The sequence below is a fragment of the Tachyglossus aculeatus genome, chromosome 14 (assembly GCF_015852505.1).
Source record: "Tachyglossus aculeatus isolate mTacAcu1 chromosome 14, mTacAcu1.pri, whole genome shotgun sequence".
Taxonomy (NCBI): Eukaryota; Metazoa; Chordata; class Mammalia; order Monotremata; family Tachyglossidae; genus Tachyglossus; species Tachyglossus aculeatus.
This window is the reverse complement of record NC_052079.1, coordinates 16,445,982-16,468,684: the sequence shown is the minus strand read 5'-3', so window position 1 is coordinate 16,468,684 and position 22,703 is coordinate 16,445,982. Positions and strand designations below refer to the sequence as shown.

The 22,703-nt window shown below is 41.0% G+C and overlaps 1 protein-coding gene across 2 annotated transcripts in view; it reads right to left on the bottom strand.

The window, feature by feature from the left end:
* Positions 1-333: 333 nt before the first annotated feature.
* Positions 334-22,703, bottom strand: part of TBK1 (TANK binding kinase 1) — a 29,242-nt gene continuing 6,872 nt past the window's right edge. For both annotated transcript variants that reach the window (XM_038756581.1, XM_038756582.1), the window contains exons 3-21: positions 21,972-22,112; positions 21,479-21,608; positions 20,366-20,547; positions 19,802-19,962; positions 18,393-18,503; positions 14,786-14,965; positions 13,851-14,047; positions 12,603-12,661; positions 11,777-11,868; positions 10,553-10,654; positions 9,523-9,601; positions 7,740-7,861; positions 7,549-7,625; positions 6,109-6,148; positions 4,093-4,194; positions 3,897-3,993; positions 3,061-3,167; positions 2,781-2,852; positions 334-1,894 (exon numbers count right to left, since the gene is read on the bottom strand). In XM_038756581.1, coding sequence (XP_038612509.1) covers positions 1,843-1,894; positions 2,781-2,852; positions 3,061-3,167; positions 3,897-3,993; positions 4,093-4,194; positions 6,109-6,148; positions 7,549-7,625; positions 7,740-7,861; positions 9,523-9,601; positions 10,553-10,654; positions 11,777-11,868; positions 12,603-12,661; positions 13,851-14,047; positions 14,786-14,965; positions 18,393-18,503; positions 19,802-19,962; positions 20,366-20,547; positions 21,479-21,608; positions 21,972-22,112 — 2,103 coding nt within the window. In that variant the 3' untranslated portion in view covers positions 334-1,842. The remainder of the gene's footprint in view (positions 1,895-2,780; positions 2,853-3,060; positions 3,168-3,896; positions 3,994-4,092; positions 4,195-6,108; positions 6,149-7,548; positions 7,626-7,739; positions 7,862-9,522; positions 9,602-10,552; positions 10,655-11,776; positions 11,869-12,602; positions 12,662-13,850; positions 14,048-14,785; positions 14,966-18,392; positions 18,504-19,801; positions 19,963-20,365; positions 20,548-21,478; positions 21,609-21,971; positions 22,113-22,703) is intronic.

Genomic DNA, 22,703 nt, shown 5'->3' with positions numbered 1-22,703 from the left:
AACAAATGCCATAAAAAAGGAGAGGTGCTGACAATTTTTTTTCAAGAAAAATGATAGTTATCAGTAAGCAAGATCGAACGATCAGCTGAACGATCGTTGGTGAGAGAGGCACAGAGGGCCAAGTCGAACAGTCGAGTCGCCAGATCTCTTCCTCTGGGTAACCCAACGCTACCCAACTTTCTCTCCTACCTGCCCGCCTCTAGCAACGTGTGTCAAATCCAAGCAAAACGCAGGGGTGCAGTTGGTCTAAAATGCAGCCATGGAGTAAACAGTCCTTTAATGCTTCCTGTCTCTGGTTACTCATTTTGGAAACCACTTCATGGAAAAAAAATGAACTGTTCGCATATTTAATAGCAGTACAATTTACAGTGGACGCACCTGTATATACAAATTAATGCCCATGTAAGAACAATCAATATACTCAGATTATGGGAAGTGTTTTGATGCTGTGGTTGTGTAAATAAAGCCATTCACTCGTGCCTTTATTTCTACAATGAATACACTGAATGTTACAATTTCCCAATACAATACATTCTTTTATTCAAAATATAATTCTAATTCAATTTCAAATTTAAAAAAACTTGCTTTGCTTTCTAATATTATTCTTGGCAGTCAGGTTATTTACTCTCCAGAAACCAAAGCTAATCTATCTAGCTAGCTATATATATATAGAGAGAGAGAGAGTGAGAGAGAAAACTTCTTGATAGAAATAATGAGTAAAAAAAAAAAACACTCCATCGGGCAGGAGCATGAGACAAGTTCTGAAACCAAAATAGTTACTTTTAAGGAGTAATTTATAAATTATTTGTTTTTCAAAATAACTGTATCGAGCTTGTACCCTGGTGTTTACAAGACAGATGAAACAGCCAAATGATTTCTTCCAAGGTAAATAAGATTTCTCTCATGTAAACAATTCTCATATCTATAACTTCACTTAAAATGAGCACAATTACTGGGGGGCTTTAAATAAATTCAGAGGGAAGTTAAAGAACGTAAAGAAATTTTTACAATTTTGGCACTCTGTTTTTTTCAAATGAATGTTTTAAATATTCTGAAGAAAACCGAGTTCTGTATTTCTGTGGCCAAAAGAGGGGATGATTTCTTTTTTTCTTTTCACAGAAAGCACTGTTGTGATTCTGCGGAGGATTTCATCCTAAAGTTAACTGATACTTTTTTCAGTGTGGACAGGGACTTGGGACCACAGGATATTGAAAATAAAGCTACCAGACAGAAACTCACTGACTCCCACTCTCCTTTTAAAGTCTGTGAGCTTGTATGCTACTGAAATAAGTAATACATACTTATTATATGTATTATACTTATACATACGCTCAATTTCTGCTCTCGGGGGCACTTAGAAACAGTCTAACAAATCCATTTCCTTGACCCCCGAAGTTGCAGCTGAAGATCTCAATAGCCCCAAATACTCTCAAAAATACTTCTCTGGTTTTGAAAAGACACCAAGCCAAAATACCTTCAGTGCAGATTCAGGCCGCCTACAAATTCTCTTGCAAGAAACTAAAGACAGATGTGACTTACCCAGGTCAGCAAATAACGGCAGCTGAGAAATCAGAATATCAGCATGTTTTTTGAGATGCTTTGCCCGCGTTCACTGAGGTAAATACCGTCACTTTGATTATAAATGTCAAAAGTTAAATTACCTTTCGATAGCAGCCCAAAACGTATATTTTTATGTATTTACAGCAATGTACACATTTACATCCTTGTGTCAACCCCGAATGACTGAGACATGCACCTCCCAGCAGAGTCATTCTCGCAGCTAATGACACAGAATTATATTTTTGTGCAAAGTGAATCATTTTTCTTTAGTTCTTCAGAAAGCTACAGACAATCGACATTCCTCAGGCCACCATCCATAGTCAGGGCACCAAATCTAAAAGTACGGAAAAACAAAACACACCCCCAGATAGAAGAGATTTAAAGAGTTGATTATAAATGCCTTCGTGGGAAAAAGAAGTGTCCATATAACTCTGAGGAATACTGTTTATTTCACAATTGAACATAAAACAATTGTGGCTTATTTATTCCCTCGACTTAGATTTCTGTGAACTCATGGAAAACACGTAAGAGTCTAAATGTCCCCTCTAGACTGCAAGCTCGTTAAGGGCAGGGAATGTGTCTACTAATTCAGTTGAACTGTACTCTCCCAAGTGCTCCATACAATGCTCTGCACATAGCAAGCGCTCAATTAATACCACTGACTGACTGACTGATCATAGGTTGCCTTTTTTGGCCTGTAAATTGTCGAGCAAACATTTTGCAAGTTAAAAAAAAGGACTGCCATTTTAAAATGTTTTCAACAAACCTTCAAAGATTGCTTGATATGGCAATCTCCGTTTTACAGACGAGGAAACCGGAGCTTAAAGAAATTAAAGGAATCACTCACGATACGATCCCGTATGGTGGTGGCAAACTGAATTCAAACATAATAACAGTAATAATACTTGTGGTATTTGTTAAGCGATTACTTATGGGCCAGGTGCTGTACTAAGCACTGGGGTAGATACAAGGTAATGGGCTAGAAACAGTCCTTGTTTCACAGAGGGTTCACAGTTTTAACCCCCATTTTACAGATGAGGTAACTGAGGCACAGAGAAATTAAGTGACTTGCCCAGGGTTACACAGCAGACAAGTGGTGGAGCTGGAATTAGAACTCAGGTCCTCCTGACTCTTAGGCCCGTGCTGTTCCTCCCTCCAATGAACCATGAGGCCTCTACAAACAATATCATATACACAAATTGGGCTAAAGAAATACCTACCTCTCTAAGATATGATTATTTTCAGCAAGCTCCTTAACAACACCCTCCATCTCTTCCTTCAGTTTCTTCATACTGGGAAACAAAAAAAAAACCAAAACAGTTCTTCACTAAATTCAGAACAGATTAACTTGCTTTCCCCCCATTTTAAAAACTGAAATCAGCCAATATAATTTCCTTGACTTCTGAGACATACTGGAGTTTTAAATCGTGCAGCGAGGATTACGGTAAACACAAATTTCTCAGCAAACGAAAATGTACTATTTCATTATGAACTTCTTACCCAAGAGTCATTTCCACCAGGGTGTTAGAACTTGGATAAATTGGGTTCATGGTATGTTTGATGCCACTGGAAGCTGCAAACATTTTCTGAGGCAGAGTTTCCTGTAACTGCAATGTTGAAATGTTACAAGACTGAGAGGCCCAATAGGCCGACCAAAACTACCGTATGGCTTCCTACGGTTTTTAGGTCTGAAGTTATTAATACGCTTCACATTTTACAGATTCCCTCTTGCTAAGGGTTAGGGTTAGAATTACTGTCGTTAAAAAGTGACACACCAGAGCTTACTGACACCTAGTCCTCAAAACTCAGTGTATGCAATGTTCACTTTGATTCTAAAATATGTAATGCTGATTACAGTACCTTTAGGTACTTAAAAATGGTGAGTCAAAGCAGGAACTCTGACCACTATCAGCACTGAATGTATTGATCGAAAAGACGCATCCTCCTCTACGCTGTAAACTTGCTTTGGGCAGGGAAAGCTCCTTGTGGGCAGGGACTGTGTCTGTTGGCTATCATACTGTACTCTCCCAAACCCTGAGTACAGTGCTCTGCACACAGTAAGCGCTCAATAAATATGACTGAAAGAATGAATCAAAGTCCTAGCTTTTCTGGTCCTCAATAAATACATCTGATTGACTGACTTATTTTCCTAAACGTTGCCTTTCGGAACCTGAGGATAGCTTGTGTTCTCGAACATCTTATGAAAAATACAGCTGACATTTACTGTGTTGTTTCTTCTGTATTCAATGCCAATGTAAACACTCTGAGATGCTAACTTTAATCCAGTATCTTTGGAAAAAACAGCTGTTTCCTGGGAAAAGACATGAGGTTTGTACCTCATTAGTGTAGTCCTGGTATTTTGATACCTCTTCTTCGATATCAAAACACTGGTTAGTCAGGGTCAATAACTGTTTCCTTAGATGAAGCATCTTTCTGAAAGCCAAAATAAGTGCCTTTGTAAGTAAAGATATCAAAATGAGATGCCTTAATGTACATGTAAAATTGTGCAAGCAACAAAAGCAAGTTTATTACCTCATCCATTCCTCTGCCTTGTCCAAAAATGCTTCATATTTTTCAATGCATTCATCTGTAAATTGGGACATGGCTTTGGTTGCATGATAGTACAGCTTCTGCCTGTAATTTGCAAATAATCAGTGAACATTTATGTTGTAGCTTCCACAAACTTTTCTACACCAAACTTCACAACTGAAACTTCTGAATTACACAAAAGAAATAACACCAAAATTGTAGGAAAACACAACCACAAATACCCAGGACACCTTTCAAGCAAGACTACCTACCTCAACCAATTAACATATCTAAAGCTTTCAGCATTTTTTATTTTTCTCATGGGAAGTCAGGAGGCCAGGGGCCTCAAACCTGGAAAAATCAAGATAAGGAAGAAACTACTCCCTCAAAAGTACACAGGAACTCAACCTGTAAATCTGAAACAATACTTGTTTCCTTCAGCAAGTTTCCTAAGGAATTTGGCAGGCAGAAGTAGGAATGAGCTGAGCTCTATTCTTATCTTCATTTGGACTCATCAGGTGACTTTAGGCAAGTCTCTTTAGACCAGTTTTGTCAACTGTTGAGAAGGAAGAGTGATAGTGCCTCACCTACTTTCATTCAATCGCATTTACTGAGAGCTTACTGCGTGCACAGCACTGCATTAAGTGTTACGGACAGAACAATGTAAACAGACATTCCCTGCCCATACCAAGCTTACAATCTAGAGGGGAAGAATACTTCAGAGGAGTCTTACTTCTGAGAAGACGGAGTATGGTGGATTAGAGGCTCCATAAATATATCAGCATCAACATCATCAATGGCATTTACTGAGTACCTAATGTACACTAAGTGCTTGGGAGAGAGTCCAGTACAACAGATTTGGTACATGCTATGATACTAAGGTTATCAACTCCACCTTGAAGGCTCTCAGCTACCATCACTCACAGTCATCAAGTCAAACACAGGTTTTGGCTTTCAGATACATTGTTTGCTTTCGCTCCTCTGACTGAAAGCATAAGTCCGTATGATTGCCCTTTGTGAGGCAATTTTACGGCATCTTCCCTATTCACCGAGAAGCCCTGTGTTAGCCCTGCTGCCTGCCAGTGGCCAAACAGATTCCAAGTGGACTAGACTGTAAGCTCCATGTGGGTCGGGAACGTGTCTGCCAACTCTGTTGCATATTACTTTCCCAAATGCTTAGTACAGTGCTCTGCGCACACAGTAAATGCTTAATAAACACCACTGATTGACTGCTTGCTTGACAAGAGCTGCCCGACTCTCACACCCCTAAGAAGAGAAGAGAAGGAGGCAAGCAGGAATTCATTTCCACTTCCTCTGTCTCCACCGTTTTTTCTTCTCCTTTAGTCTCCATTAAGGAGTGGGGTGCTGAGTTCACTCACAGCCCTCACTTGAGCTTGTTCGTGGGTTTCCCCACTCACCCAACTAACGAGCGAGACTCAGCACTGGGCAAATGGAAATTCTGCCAGTGGGCTGTGAGAAAAATAATGACCTCCAATTTGTAGAGCACTTATTTTCCCAAAGCAAGGTTACGATATTTATCTCCAATTGTTCTAAGGACACGGCTGTGTGGTAGGGAGAGAGACAGGTGTTGCTCTCCCCATTCCTCTAGACCGTAAGCTTATCATGGGCAGGGAATATATCTGCTAATTCTGTAGTATCGTACTCTCCCAAGTGCTTAATAGAGTGTTCTTCTTATAGTAAGTGCTCAAAAAATAACACTGATCGATTTACAGAGGAGAAAACTGAGGTGTACAGAGATTGATCAGCCCAAAGTCCTACAGTGGATCAAGAGCTGAGACTACAATCCAGATCCTCTAACTCCCAGACTTGTGCCTCTTCCATTAGGCGCTTTAAGGTAATCGTTCTAAGCAGCTGTTTTTATTCTGTTTTATTCAGCACTGTTTTATTCCCAAAAGAATTCTGTTCAGCTCATCAAATTTAATTTCATTTTCTCACAACTCCTATTAGATACATCAAAAAAATTAAATAACCCAAAGTGCAAAGGATTTGTACACTTACTTGTCAAATTTGTGGATCTGCTCTTCGTTATAAGCCAACCCTAGGATGAGACGTTGTCACAAAATGATTAATTCTGTAAATTAGCTATGAAATCATATTGTAGAATTCCTTTGCCTATGAATACCAATAGGTAAGGTTACCCCTTTCACAAGATCGGTCACAAGAATAATATATCGCTTTTAAGTCACTGAAGCCCTTTGTCCCCATTGGATTACACCAATAGAAAGCAGCTAAAGAAAATTCACTACTAATCATTGTGAGGGGCGCCTGCTTTTCTTTGTGAGGAGGGAGAGACAGACTGTCTCTCTCTTCAAGGGCACAGTTTCCATCCTTCCTGAGCCTCCAGTGGAGACTCAAAAAGTTCCTCATTATGCTGAAGTCCAGTGGGGCCCCAAGAACCACTTCGTGACCCCAACAGATGGCCGAACCCCCACAATTTTGGGGCCAGGTGAGAGGTGGAGGACAGAGAGAGAGGGAAGCCCCTAGTTGGTCCCAGATTGAAGGGATTTGGTAGGGGGCAAGAGGAGCCCCTGCCAGGCTGCCTGGTAGTGAAAATTCTCCTCACCTCAGGTGGGATGGGAATTGGGCCTAAAGTCATAGCTTTAGGTCTCTTCATGGGTCTCTCTTTTCTTCACATCCACTGTCTTCACCCACTCATCCCCAGATCATACTCTCTGTTCCCACCCAGGTACCATGACTGAGCTTCACTCTTTGACTGTCCACTGTTCACGCCTTCCTTTGCCTTCAAGGGGTTTATTGAGCATCTACTGTGTGCAGAGCCCTGAACTGAGCATTTGAGAAGAGCTTCCGTCTAAGGGGGGAGGCAAGCAAGCAGACTACATACAGCGGGAAGAGGAAAATATAGACGTAACTGATAACAGCAAAAATATGGAGAAAATGGGGAACTGATTAAATAAATGGCACACGCATATCGAGAGATACTTAAGTTCCAGGATGGCTGTTGGGATGTCATGTCCCAAGGAGAAAATCCCTTGGGGAATGCCACCTGAAAGGAGAGGCTTCTTAGGAGGGCCCTGAATGAGGCCTGGAAGATTTGAAGGGGGAGCAAGTCCCAGGTAGAAAGAAAGGTGCCCTGAAATCACATTCTGACACCCAAGTTGCTAGAACAAACAATAACAATAATGGCATGTATTAAGTGCTTACTATGTGCAAAGCACTGTTCTAAGCATCGCGGGGGGATTACAAGATGATCAGGTTGTCCCATGGGGGGCTCAAAGTCTTTATCCCCATTTTACAGATGAGGTAACTGAGGCCCAGAGAAGTTAAGTGACTCGCCCAAAGTCACACAGCTGACAACTGGCAGAGCCAGGATTTGAACCCATGATCTCTGACTCCAAAGCCCGTGCTCTTTCCACTGAGCCCCACTGCTTCTCCAAACAACAATTCAACGAACAATTAAAATTACTAATATGTACTTACTACGTTCCGCTTTGTCTTTTTTGAACTGATGGTAGATCTCCGTGATGCAATTTAGCAGGACTTGGAGCCTTTCTATACTAATCAGAGGGAAAAAAGACAACAAAACCCCCCCCAAAAAAATCACTCTTGCCAGTGTGACCACACAATGAAGAGTTCAGATTCTGAAAGAGTGTGCCCGGTTCCTTACTTACTTTCGGTCTTTGGGATGACTCCCTTCCTGATTTGCCCAGGTGTCTGCCAGCAAGCCACCGGGGGACAATTTGCTTTTGATATCCTGAAGACTGGTCTCTATTGTTCCCCGAGAACTAGAAAGCTGCAACAGAAGAACAGGTCAGCACTGGATTGCCAAAACTCACAAACGACAATTACAGAAGACTGTAGCCTATATTGTCTCTCTCTTGTCAAGGTAACTCCAAGGTCAGGGGAGAGATTTCTATCTGTAAACATAATGATGGTGGGCCAATTTAATCATTCCACTATTCAGATTTATGTTTATTCAATCCCTGTTCTGCCTCCTACTTCAAACTTAGATTCCCATGTGGACAGGATTGTATCCACCTTATAAACTTCTATCTACCCCAGCGCTTAGAACAGAACACACAGTAAGAACTTAACAAATATTATTATTTAAAAGGAAAAAAAAGTGAGGTTTCTGAAATTTCACAGAAGAGGAAATTGAAGCAGTTAATGACCTGATATTTTTCCAGATAATTTCAAGATTAGAAAAACTTTCAAATTCATTATATGTTTACTTCAGAGCAATGGCCTACTGGATGAAAGGGGAGTCAGAAGACCTGGGTTCTAATCTCAGCTCTCCCCTTTGCTTGCTATGTGACCATGGGCAAGTCACTTCATTTCTTTGTGCCTCAGTCCCCTCATCTGTAAAAAGGGGATGCAATTCCTGTTCTCCTTCCCCCTCAGACTGTGAGCCCCATGTGGGAATAGGACTGTGTCTAACCTGATGATCTCCTAACCACTCCAGTGCTAAGGGCCTTACCACAAAGTGTTTAACAAATACCACAACAATTATTATGCTGAATATCCTTCATTCATTCATTCCTTCAATCGTATTTATTGAGCGCTTACTGTGTGCAGAGCACTGTACTAAGCGCTTGGGAAGTACAAGTTGGCAACATATAGAGACGGTCCCTAACCAACAGCGGGTTCACAGTCTAGAAGGGGGAACTGTACATTTGTACAATTGTACACTGATTGCACAATTAATTGTACATTTGATTTCACTCCTACTAAAGTCCACCTTTTTGAATAATAATACTATTAGCAATGATAACAAATAATTGCAGTATTTGTTAGGTGCTTACCATGTGCCAGGCACTCTGCTAAGCACTGAGGTAGATACAAGCTTAATCAGATTGGACACAGTCCCTGTTCCTCATAGGGCTCACAGTCTCAATCCCCGTTTTACAGAGGAGGTAACTGAGGCACAGAGAAGTGAAGTGACTTACCCAAGGTCACAGAGCAGACTAGTGGCAGAGCCGGGATTAGAACCCAAGTCCTTTTGACTTCCACCAGGCCTGTGCTCTATCCAGTAGGCCACACTGGTCAAGGGCGACAGTAGAGACTCAAGTTTTTACTCCGTGGAAGAAGGCAAAGGTAAACCACTTCCAAATCTTTACCAAGAAAACTCCACGGTTACATATACCAGAATGACTTTATGACAAAAGATGCAATGTTCTGAAAAGGGTATGACCACAGAGTCCCCCTGGCTCGGAAATGACTCAACGGCATTTGAAGACGAGGTCTTTAGCTAAGATAAAATGACTCTGAAATTGAGGGCTGTTATAGACTGGAAAAGGTTACAGAAACTTCACTTCTGGTAAACTTTAAAAACGGGAAGGTAGCAACGTATCCAAAGTGATTTAGGAATCATTTTGCCTAGGATGGAAGATGAATGGACTAGGTGACCTCTTCAGTAACTTTCGTGGTTACACAGCAGTAGGAATCATCACTTACTCTCAATAATTTAGTTTGGATGTCAGAAATTTCACCAAGCTCTGCACTTTCCAAGTTGATCTGCATCAGTTTTTCATATCTGTACAAAGAAAACAAGTATGTTCCAAAGAAAAAATAGAAATCAAAATCAAATTTTACTCAATACTTCTATTAAAAAGATTATATTTTTACACCGATAACACAGAGCTACAAAATTCTACAGCCCTTTTAAAGAAAGCTTTGTCCCTTTGCTACATACAGGAAGAAGGTAACTTCACATAGCTCAACAAAGAAATAAAATGGACAATTTATCAGGCTCATCCTTGAGTCAGCACCTGGGGCCTAAACTAATTTATTGGTGCCAGGAGTAGCAGTGAAAAGCAGCTCGAAATGAGAGTGGCCCATAAAATCCCGGAGCAGAAACAATCTCAATCATTCCCTTGACATCAAGGTTCTAGAAATACTTTAGATGCCAACTTATCAGGCGACTCTTCATTCTTCAGTTTCAGAGTTTTAATTGTCATCAAACCATTAGGGTGGAAATGGGATGTGTTTTCCTTTTACACTCTACACTCGTTCTCAAACAAGACCTCTGAAGAGAGACCCCTGATCAGTCCTCCAGAGTCCCCTAATATTCCCCCTACCTGTCCTCCCTTCTACATTGACTACGCACTCGGTTGTGTATGCCTTAAAAACTTTGAAAGCCCCCGGCACTTTGTAAATGTCCTTAAACTCTACTATTTCCCCTACATGTAAAATCTATTATAACGTCTGTCTCTTCTGTAAGTGGTCAAGCGCCATGTGGACAGGGATCACGGTGACCAACTCTGTTATACCGGACTCTGTCAAGCGCTTAGATATAGTATTCTGCACACAGCAAGCTCTTAATACCATGGATTGATTGACTGATTTCAATTCACAGATAACACCAGGTTTGGAGCCCTCTCTCAAAGAAAGATGCATAAACATGTCTGTATTGGAGTCCGTCAAAGATAGCTAAGTCAAACGTCACAGTGAAAACCACCGACAGCAAAGAAGTGAGTCTACTTACACTTTCAGAGTTTTCTCGATGTTCCTGATACAGAAATCCAGTGTGATGACGACCTCTGTTTTTTTGTGCACTGTCTCATTGTAATCCTCTCTGATTAGCTCACTGGAAATAATATCAGTCATATTAGCCTCAAAGAAACTATTCACTGTTTCTTTCCATTTATAGAAACACCAGCTGCCAGTAGAAGTGCTGATCTTGCAGATCAATTTACATACAGTTTGTAAGTTTTCTAACATCATCCCTGGGATACGTGAAATCTGATTCTGACTTTCAGAAGGAAATTACTGAAAATCAGTGGTACTTAGTATTCCCAGTACACTTAACTCTTGTAATTCATCTAATATTTTAAAATTTAATTGCTTATTAACTTGGAGTATGCGTAAAACATGAAAGAATACATATTCCACATATATTTATTTAAGCTTCAATCATACACTTCCATAATTTGAATTCCCTATTTAAGTTTTTTCATTCAGTCTTCTGATACTTAGGAAAATTAAGAGGGTTTCTAAGAAATCACACATTAGGTAACAGACTAAAGAAAGTGAACCTAATCACATTTTTTTTTCCTGCCCAATGCCTTACAATAGACTATGAAAGCTACTTATTTCTTTTTATTTGGATAGAGGAAAAGGAAACAAAAGGTTTCACAGAACAAGTTAAAAGAAATAAATAAAAGGAAAACTAGTGTTCTCAGAACCTAACTAAACCTAACTTCCCAAAAGTCAATAGGATTACTTCTTAGAAGAGAAATGGATGTGGAAGAATCCTACATAAAAGTTTTGTAAGCAGACTTCTTAGGAAGGTTTTTCTCAGTGACGAAACACCAAAATATTTTGACAATGGCTTGCAACCAGTTCGAGAACCTTCTGGGCCTTTTGAAAGCAATCCTTGAGACTAGATTTTTAAAAAGCAACCTCCCTTCAATCCTGCTCTTGCATATACTTATTGGTAATTCTCGTTATTCCCACCTCGTTTTCTGAGGCCAAACAGAGAACTATAGACACAGAAAAGAAGGGTTTTGCTTGCAACTTTAAAAAAAAAATCAGATCACAATTGCCTTAAATATAATATCATGTCCCACCCAGAGGGGCTACCAGTCATACAGATTGCTTTTTCAAATTACCTGCTCTGCCTTAAGTTCACTTACTTCCTATGTTGGCTAGCTAGTACCTTGAGGTTCCCAAGATGAAAAACATACCCAAATTTCAATCAATTACTTACATTAACCATCGAACTCCCTTTCTCATCAATTCCTGGTAAAGCAGCAAGGTACTGGCGACTCTACAGGCATAACATACAACACCTGTTACTGCCTGACGGAGAAACAAACAATGTCAGTGCTAATTTGCTGCTGTTTTGCCCCCGTTCTTTTATTTATGATATTCGTTAAATGCTCACTATGTGCCAAACACAGTACTAAGTGCTGCGGTAGATAAAAGCAAATCATGTCCATGTCCCACAAGAGGCTCACAGTCGTAATCCCCATTTTACAGGTGAGATAACTGAGGCACAGAACGTAAATGACTTGCCCAAGGTCACACAGCAGATGATAGCGGTGTGGCCATGAAATACGGCTTTTCAACACAAAGTTTTCAAGCTTACGTATCAATAGAAGGAATTTAAAAAGCAGATGAAACATGGACACCTATAAGTCTGGACATGGACACCTATAAGTCAGGATTATATTTATAATATAAATTATTATTATGATTGAAGGGGAGAAACAAATCAAAATTAAGACCACTTCCCTCATATTTTAACAATCACTGAATCTTTACATAACCACTAACAGGGAAAACAGAGTAATAATTACATTCCCAATAAAATAGCTCAGAAAACGGAACACCAGTGTTTTGGTACAGGGGTAATGAGAAACGCACAACTCTGAAAATAATCAAATTAGATTTTTGTAAAGTTGTCTAGGCTTTCATTTTGCCCTGCTATTTGGATGCATACAGAAAAGGACATTCTTTAGAAAAATGCTGCCAATTTTGGTTCTGATTTCATACGGTATTAACCAGTATCTACTTAATATTCAAATACTAACCTTAGCGACACTGGCATCACCATCCAAGTCATATCGAGGATGTACTTTAGGGAGTGAAACTGAAATATGAAATAAATATTACTTAGCCATTTGGCACCAGAACCTAAATCCTACGTACCCACTTATACCGACAGCATAACTCTGTTCTATTGTACTCTCAAGTGCTTCGTACAGTGCTCTGCACACAGTAGGTGCTCAATAAATATGACGGATTGACCCACTTCTAGGAGAAATGCTTTCACTGGGAAAAGTGACTTGTTTTAAATTGTATGCTGTCTAGCCCAGTAGTTCAGCAAATAAAGATCAAGCATGCCCACTCATGGGATATTTTTCCACGTACTTCCAATATATCTGAAAATGAACAACTTTTAAAACGGTATTTGTTAAGTGCATATAATGTGTCTCAGTACTGGGGTCGACCCCACTTAATTAGATTGGACACAGGCTGGCCCATGTGGAGCTCAGTCAAGTAGGAGGGAAAAGAGATCTCTAAAGAAGTTTAGGTTCCATTTATATCACTGCATGGCCTTGTTAATTCAGGTAAACACCTCTTTTTTAAAAATATAAATCAATTTCTTTGAGGCCTAGGACGTACATGATCTGGAAAAGGTAATTTACAAAACGAGCAAGTGGCCTGAAGATGTTAATCCCTCTAAAAAGTGAATATGTCCCCTAGTCACTAGACAGCTTAAACTCAACGATTTTTCCAATCCGCAGTCTCAACTTTTCCCAGTGCAACATTTATCCTGCTCCTCATTTTAAAGTAGTTCTGTAGGTGGTATTTTTTCCACCTTCATTAACTTATAAAAAAGGATGAAGGACTAAAACTAATTCTAAATAGCTGAGGCACACGTTCAAAGAACAGTCACCTTTACTTTTGAGCACCTGTCTACACCTCTGTCTCCCCCTTTTAGACTGTGAGCCCACTGTTGGGTAGGGACTGTCTCTATATGTTGCCAACTTGTACTTCCCAAGCGCTTAGTACAGTGCTCTGCACACAGTAAGCGCTCAATAAACACGATTGATGATGATGCATGCTTTGTTTTGTTGTCTGTCTTCCCCTCCTAGGCTGTGAGCCCGTTGTTGGGTAGGGACCGTCTCTATATGTTGCTGACTTGTACTTCCCAAGCACTTACTACAGTGCTCTGCACACAGTAAGCGCTCAATAAATACGACAATGAATGAATGAATGAACAAATTTTGTTTCCAACTACAGAGTTTTTTCTAACGAACCACCCCTGTACGTACTTTTTTCGTAGATTAGTCCTACGGTGCTCATGGGTTCCCGGCTCACGATAATGATGGGATTTTCCTCTGAGGTTTTAGGGAAATGCTGTGCCAGTCTCCCAGGTTCGAGCACTAACCGCCGGCCTTCGTAGATCAGTTCTTGATTTGGGGAAAGAATCTTGGTCTGTTTGTAGACCAATTCGTGGAAAACGGCAGCACTGTCAGGGGAAACCACAAGGACATTTGACCTGAAAACAAATCATCTCAATATTGAGTAAGACGCATTTGGGATCAAGTTTTGAGATGCACTTGAGAAAGGAGCGTGGCTTAGTGGATAAAGCATGGGCCCGGGAGACAGAAGGACCTGGGTTCTAATCCTGGCTTCACCACTTGTCATGTGTGTGACTCTGAGCAAGTCACTTCTCTGTGCCTTCCACAAGGCACTTCTGCTGCTTCTCATCCCAATGAAGGATGAAGACAGAGAGGATGATTGTTGGCTATCCAGTACACGTACCAGCAACTTTCACTGGAATGTTAACATTTCTGCTTTTTACCCATGAAGTACTTTACCCATAAAGTGTGTTTTTTTTTAACTAAAATTCCAAACAGAATGAGCCAACTTTTGAAGAAAATTAACACTGGAGAGTCCTCTCTTCACAACAACATGAAGATTTAGGAAAGAGGAAGAAATCATTTTTATTTAGACAAAAAAACCCAACGCTCCTTTAGTGGGTACAGAGGTTGTAAAATAATACATCATCATCATCATCATTATCAATCGTATTTATTGAGCGCTTACTATGTGCAGAGCACTGTACTAAGCGCTTGGGAAGTACAAATTGGCAACACACAGAGACAGTCCCTACCCAACAGTGGGCTCACAGTCTAAAAGGGGGAGATATATATATAAGGGGGAGATATACATATGAAGAGAGAATGCCAGAGTTATGACTTACGTGTTATAACTATGAATATATATCTTGTGTGCCGTCATTTGTTGAAGTGAAAACACATGAATTATAATCCGGTGGAGAATGTCGCTTGTTTCAGCGAAAAACTGGTCAAACCCCCAGCATTTTTCCTGATCTGCCTCAAGAATGTTTGCCAGTACAGGTGTAAGGAGAGCCTGTAAACCTCTAAAGGAAAAAAAAGCAAAGAAAAAAGTCAACTCCAAGATGGATGTTCAGATTTTAATACAGAGAAGCAGCATGGCTTAGTGAAAAGAGAATGGGGCTGGGAAGTCAGAGAACCCGGGTTCTAATCCTGCTTCCATCACTAGTCTGCTCTGTGGCCTTGGGCAAGTCACTCACCTTCTCCATGCCTCAATTTCCTCCTCTTAGAACATGAGGAAGGGTAAAAGCAATATCCCCTACTCAGATGACACAGTATAAGCACAAAAACAACAACAAAAAAAACAGTATTTTGTCTCCAACTCTGATGAGAGTGGGGTAGATCATCTCCCACCAATTCCTATTATTTATTTCCCTCAGTCCAATTCCTCAGCATGCCGAGATTCTCAGTTTTCCAGCTTGGACTATGAAAACTACCCGTTCTCCCTCTTACTTAGATTGTGAGCCCTGTGTGGGACACAGACTGTGTGCAACCTGATTTTGTCATATCTACCTTAGCGCTTAGAGCATGGACCCAAGTCTCCTACCTCTCCAGCCCATGCTCTTTCCACTCTGCCATGCCACTTCTTCCACATAATAATGATGGCATTTGTTAAGCGCTTACTACGTGCAAAGCACTGTTCTAAGCACTGTGGAGGATACAAGGTAATCAGGTTGTCCCACGTGGGGCTCACAGTCTTAATCCCCATTTTCCACATGAGGTCACTGAGGCACAGAGAAGTTAACTGACTTGCCCGAAGTCACACAGCTGACAAGCGGCGGAGCCGGGATCTGAACCCATGACCTCTGACTCCCAAGCCCATGCTCTTTCCACTGAGCCACGCTGCTTCTCTGATGACAAGATGTCACAAGACGACAGGTCTTACTCACCCCCATAATGTTAGACTACTTGAAATAGAAAATTTAGATTTTCAGCCTGAATTTTTTTATTAAACCATGCCTAAGTAAAATGGCTGACCAGGAAGTTCTACCACTTGATTCCTTGGGGAATACTAAATACTTGATACGACTTGGCTTTACTCGTAATTACGAAACTATGCATTTTGAAAATCCAAATCTGAAGAGAATCTGAGAGTTGCTCTGGCAGAGGGTGGGTGGTCCTTGTTTTCAATTCGAAGTATGGGTGAGAAGTGACAGGAAAGGTAGGGGAAAAATGGGGAAGGGGAGAGAAAGTATGATGTGTAGAAAGTAAAAATGTGCTGAAAACACACAAAAGGCAAGCACTTCAAGGATCTTGTGGTAAATATATGAAATTTACTACCTCTGAGAATTATGTAGATTGAAAGCATAAGTAGGTTCATGAGGGTTCTGAATATTTATGGGCAAGTGGTCCATAAAGGAGTTCTAAAAAGGAATTTATGGAAATTAGGTATTTATTACGATGGCTATTGCTTGTTTTATTGTACTTGTGTCAAACACTGTTCTAAGCACTTGGGGTACATACTTGTCAATTAGGTCAGGCACAGTCCCTGTCCCATGGGGGGTTCACAATCTTAAGTAAGAGGGAGAACAGATATTGAATCCCTTTTTACAGCTGAGGAAACTGAGGCCCAGAAAAGTTAAGTGACTTGCCCAAGGTCACAAAGCAAGCAAATGGCCGAGCAATTGGCCGAGTCAGGATTAGAATCCAGGCCCCCTGACTCCCATTCATTCATTCCTTCAATCAATCGTATTTATTTAGCACTTACTGTGTGCAGAGCACTGTACTAAGTGCTTGGGAAGTAGAGGTTGGCAACATATAGAGACGGTCCCTACCCAACAGTGGGCTCACAGTCTAGAAGGGGGAGACAGAGAACAAAACATATTAACAAAATAAAATAAATAGAATATGTACAAGTAAAATAAATAGAGTAATAAATACGTACAAACATATATACATATATACAGGTGCTGTGGGGAAGGGAAGGAGGTAAGGCGGGGGGGGATGGAGGGGGGCACATGCCCGGCACATGCTCTTTCCACTAGGTCACGTTGTTTGTCTACTGGGGAGGGCCATCATCACATCTTCCTCCAAACATCCCACTGCCACTGTCACAGATGGAAAACTTAGGCTGGATGGGACTGTTGGCCTGATCCCAAAATGACCCAAATATTGATTATATTTTAACCTCTGGAACAGAGGGCCAATATGCTCTTTCAAATCAGGGGCATCTATTGAGCACTTACTATGTAAAGATAACCGTACTAAGCTCTGAGTACAGTACAGAGCTGGAAGACACGTTCCTTGCCCACAATGAGTTTATGATTTCTTTGGATACAAGGGTAGGGAGAATAAGAAGAACAAAGTATCCCTACTGCAATTACTGCAGATTCCTGGAACACACAGGGAAGGCTGAAAGAAATATCCCCGAGGCAGATGACACAATATAAGCACAAAAACAAACAAAAAAACAGTATTTTGGCTCCAACCCTGATGAAAGTGGGGTAAATCAGCTCCCACCAATTCCTATTATTTATTTCCCTCAGCCCAATTCCTTAGGTAGATCAGGATTCTCATTTTTCCAGCTGGGGCTCCTAGCCGGGACGGTGATAAAATCGCCGGGGAGAGAAATTTCATTCATTCAATCGTATTTATCGAGTGCTTACTGTGTGCAGAGCACTGTACTAAGCGCTTGGAAACTACAATTTGGCAACAGATAGAGACAATCCCTACCTGACAACGGGCTCACAGTCTAGAAGTCATCTCGCCTGTCAACCCTGGGGAAGGGTGGGGAGGAATCACGGTCAGACTGAGGCCACAGAAGGCAAAGTTGTTACTGCTGCTCGTGCCGTATGAAGTTGTCATGGAAGGAGAGTAAACATGTATGAAGAAGCACATGTGTAAAACAAGACAGGGGCCATCAGCCAGTGGTGGAGGAAGAAAAGGGCCTATGGTTTAACAGCCTATGGGGAAGAACGGACAGAAGAGGGTAGGGTGGAAAAGGGAAAAGAGAGGGGCTGAAGGTGTTGGTTACCGCTTCCCATCACTGTTCAGCTCCCGAGACTGTAAGCTCGTTGTGAGCAGGGAATGTGTCTGCCAACTGTGTCGGGATGCACTCTCCCAAGCGCTTAGGCCAGTGCTCTGCACAAAGCGAGTTCTGAATAAATACCATGGATTCATTCATTCAGTCGTATTTATTGAGCACTTACTGTGTGCAGAGCACTGACAATGACGACTCAGCTAAGGGTCACAGGGAGGCTGTGGACACAGCCCCTGCTTTCTGACACTTTGAGAGTTATCGCTAACTCTGCATCGGAGCGGGAGAGAGCAGCTTGCTCAATTTGGAGCTCTTCTCTAGCAGGAGGCAGGAGGAACACGATGTTCAGTACTGCAGAATTTATTTTACAGATTTCCAGTTGAGAAATTCAGGAGTAGGCTCAATCAATTAAAATCCCTACAGGAGACAAACTGTTAGAGAGAACATGAAAAAGAAAAACCCTCCAACACACTTACCTAGAGAGGTTACAAGAAATAGGCATATCCCCACTCCAGTCAATTGGCCCGTTCTCTGCCTTTTGGACTCCAGATATTGCACCAGAAGGTTTCCCGGTAATTATTTTATACCTATGAGATATTAAAAGCAAATCAAAATAAAGCCGTTCACATGGTTTACGGTCTGTTCTATAATGTGGGAGGTGCTTTTCTGAAGGGCACTGTAGGAAGGAGAAAATGCGTACTAACAAATCAGTCCTTTATTGATATGTGAGCCCCCCTGAAAGGAGAGGAACCAGATCCAATTCCCACCTACGTATTCTTTCCCAGTGCTTAGTAACTGCCCTAATCAAAGTAAGCGTTTAATAAATATGTGGGCCAGGAACGTGTCTACCAACTCTGCCGCACTGTACTCTCCCAAGCACTTAATACAATGCTCTGCATCAAGTAAGCACCCAATAAATACCATTGCCTGAAAAATACTAGTACTCCAAGTAGGTGAATGCTAGAGCTCTGTGAAAATGTCCCCTCCAACACGCAAGGGGAAATTAATGTTTTGGGCAAAATGATTTGGCAATAGATTCGGGCACCACATGACAGCGGCAATATTTTCCTAGGCCTAAGGCAGAAAACTGAGTCTGCAGGGAGGAAGCCAGATGCTAAATTAAAATCAAATCTGTGAAAATTAAAGCTGTAAGCGGCAGCCCGGAAAGACAAGGATTCACTGTCACTGAAGTGTTTATATCATTTACAAAATGAATGGGTTCTAATCTCGGCTCTGGTGCTTGTCAGCTGTGTGATCTTGGGCAAGTCACTTAACTTCTTTGGGCCTCAGTTACCACATCTGTAAAATGGGGATTAAGGCTGTGAGCCCCACATGGGACAACCTGATCACCCTGTATCCTCCCCGGCGCTTAGAACAGTGCTTCGCACATAGTAAGTGCTTAACAAATGCCATTATTATTAGTATTATTAATAGTATCAACACCATCGCCATTTACTGAGTGCTTTCTGTGTGCAGGGTACTGTACTAAGCGCTTGGGAGGGCACAATACAAAAGAGTTGGTAGATACATGCCCTGCCCACAACAAGCTTACAGTTAGAGGGGAAGCTAGACCTTAATATAATTTACAACAATAACAAATACATGCTCAGCATGTTAAAAGCTCTGGAATGGGCCACTGGTGCAATACTTGTGGCCTGAATGTTCATTTTTCAATAGCTCTTCTCGCATTACTGCATCCTTGTTAGAAACCAATGAGCTGAAGCAAACACAATGGTTCATGAACAGGTTCTTAACTGTTCATTCTGTTGTGCTGTACTCTCTGAAGTGCTTCGTAGGATGCCCTGCGCACACTAAGTGCTCAATAAATACACCTGATGGACTGATTAAGAGTTTTAGAGAAAAAAAAAATCAATAACCTACTCACATTACTTCCTTGTTCCTCCGAGGTCCTTCAAAAGGCCGGAAGGGTAAGGCTCCCGTGGCAGCGTGGTAAAATGTCACCCCAATGCTCCAAAGGTCCACTGTTGCTCCGTACTTCTTCTGGTGATCTTTCCTCAGTACTGCCCGCTCATACATGTCAGGGTGCTCACCAAGGAATGGAATAAGAGACGCACAAACTTGAGAAATGCTGCGGCACATTCCAGCCCTTATCACCATTTCTTATGTGCTTAACAAGATGTCGAATGCTTCCAAAATTTAATTATGGGTAGCCCTCTGTTTTACGGTATTTGTTGTGTGTGATTCATTCATTCATTCAATCGTATTTATTGAGCGCTTACTGTGTGCAGAGCACTGTACTGTATCAAACACTGTCCTAAGTGCTAAAAGAACAATGCCAACAGCGTTGTGCCACTGAAAGCCAAAATGGACGCTTTCACAACTGAATTTAGCTAAAGAAGTATCACAACTGGGGCACTGAACATTTTAAGGAAATGACTGAGGTTTGACCGAGAGATGAAAGCAACGACAGTAATGATCCGTGGCTTACCAGATATTCTTCGGTGCCATAGAGGGAAACAAACTGCTCGTCGTCTTCTAATTCTCTAGCGGCACCAAAATCGGTCAGTTTGTACACTGACTGTCCGTCTTCTCCTATAACACGCATGATATTGCCTGGCTTGATATCTCGGTGTACTATCCCATTCTCTCGGAGATGGTTCATTCCTCCAACTTCAAATATAAGTCAAAGAAGGCTTCATGCAGATAATTACACAGAATGTGCCCACCTCTCCCCATATGGCCACCAAGAAAAAACAAATACTGGCAATTTATTCAAAACCAAGATGGGCAATAATAGTCTTGTTCCCCCTCATCGCCTTCTTACCTCCTTCCCTTCCCCACAGCACCTGTATATATGTATATATATTTGTACGTATTTATTACTCTATTTACTCATTTATTTTACTTGTACATATCTATTCTATTTATTTTATTTTGTTAATATGTTTGGTTTCGTTCTCTGTCTCCCCCTTCTAGACTGTGAGCCCACTGTTGGGTAGGGACTGTCTCTATATGTTGCCAACTTGTACTTCCCAAGTGCTTAGTACAGTGCTCTGCATCATCATCATCATAAATCGTATTTATTGAGCGCTTACTGTGTGCTCTGCACACAGTAAGCGCTCAATAAATACGACTGATTGATTGATTGACCATTTTCATTTCTCTCTTCAGTCTTGGATAGTTTTAAATGTCCATACGTTTTGAGGACGGTATCAGATCAAGTCATGGGGGAAGAAAAACAACCAAAATAAATGGGAAAAAACCTCCCACCACAAGGTGAAATTCAGTAGGGACAAGAGCATGGAGGGAGGACACGTGAGGCCAAAAAAAAAAAAAAAAGGATGATAAAGAAAAACTGGTTGGAGAAAAGCGCTAGGTATAAATTGGAGGGTCAGAGAAGTTAACTGAATTGTCCAAGGTGACCTAGCAGACAACTGGTAGAGCTGGGATTAGAACCCAGGTCCTCTGACTCTCGGGCCGATGCTCTTTCCAGTAGTCCAAGATGCTTCTCCAAGGGGGCAGATAAGTTAGGACATCAGGGAGGGCCCTGACACCAATGACAGGGAAGACATTAAAATTAAAAGCAGAACATTCCACATACCCACATCTCTCAACACGATTAAAAACTCAGACTCTGGCAGTCCATAGGCATTCAATGGTTCTTCTAAAACGGTGTATAAACTTCCGTATGGACAAAATTCCATAACAAGCACTTTGTGTCTTGTGGTGGTCTGAAAAAAAGAAACACACGAGTGTTTGCGATGAGCTAAACACGCAAAAAGACTGCAAGACGCGACTTTAATAAAACGGGTTCTTTAACTTGTGTATTATTGTATTGGATGATTCTTCTGAAAAGAAGCTGTGTCTTAAAAAGCTGAGTATAAAAGGCACACAATAATCTCTTGATAGCGTTGTGAGATAGTTCCTGAAAGTTTGGCATTTTAGATCATACTCTGCACAGTACTTGATCCAAATATGCCTGGCAAGATTTTAAAGACAAAAGCATTTTGAAACATAGTTAATCATATGGGAAAATGGGTATTGTGTATGAGGGCTGGGAACATTTTCCAGGAAAAACGGTAACAACTACTCACCTCTTCTTCGATAGCAAATAATTTGACGATGTTTTTGTGATTCAGTTTCTTTAGCACTTCAAACTCTCTCATCTGAACGTCCATGGGACGAAGAAAACTTATGCTATTGAATACTTTGACGGCAAATAAGTCACCTGTTTTCTATAAGGAGGGAGAGAAATATTTTGGTCACCCATTACAGTATAAAAAAATTGGCAAAAATATTTCTAAATATTTTTAGATTTGTTCTTTTTATTTTCCCAAAAGGCACTAAACTGTTAAAGAAAGAGATCCTCTATCATCTAACGCTGAAGCTATTTAATTGAGGAGAAATTATGCTCCCCAGAACCCCACATTCCAAATATATTTTCTATGGATTATCCTTGCTTCGGGAACACAACCTCACAAGCGACCTCAGGAAAATGGAACAAAACCTATTTTTAAAATAAGGCAGTTAAACAGAGTCCATCTGGCTGGGAAGTGCATGCTGAGATTTTGCAACAGTTTTCTTTTTAAGGCTCATGAGGAGTTTAAACATGTACCCAACCTTCCGGAGAGTGGGCATGTTCTTTGAAATATTGAAAATACTGAGAGCAAAACTATACCACAAAAATCAAAGCCCAACAATAGGAACTTTGAGTCCTCTGGAAGAAAGGACACTATATAAATCCAGAGCAATAATTAATGCATAGATCTGTCTCTAGCAGAAAGCAACAGCTCATTTTTCAGTGACTTAACTTTAACTACAATAAT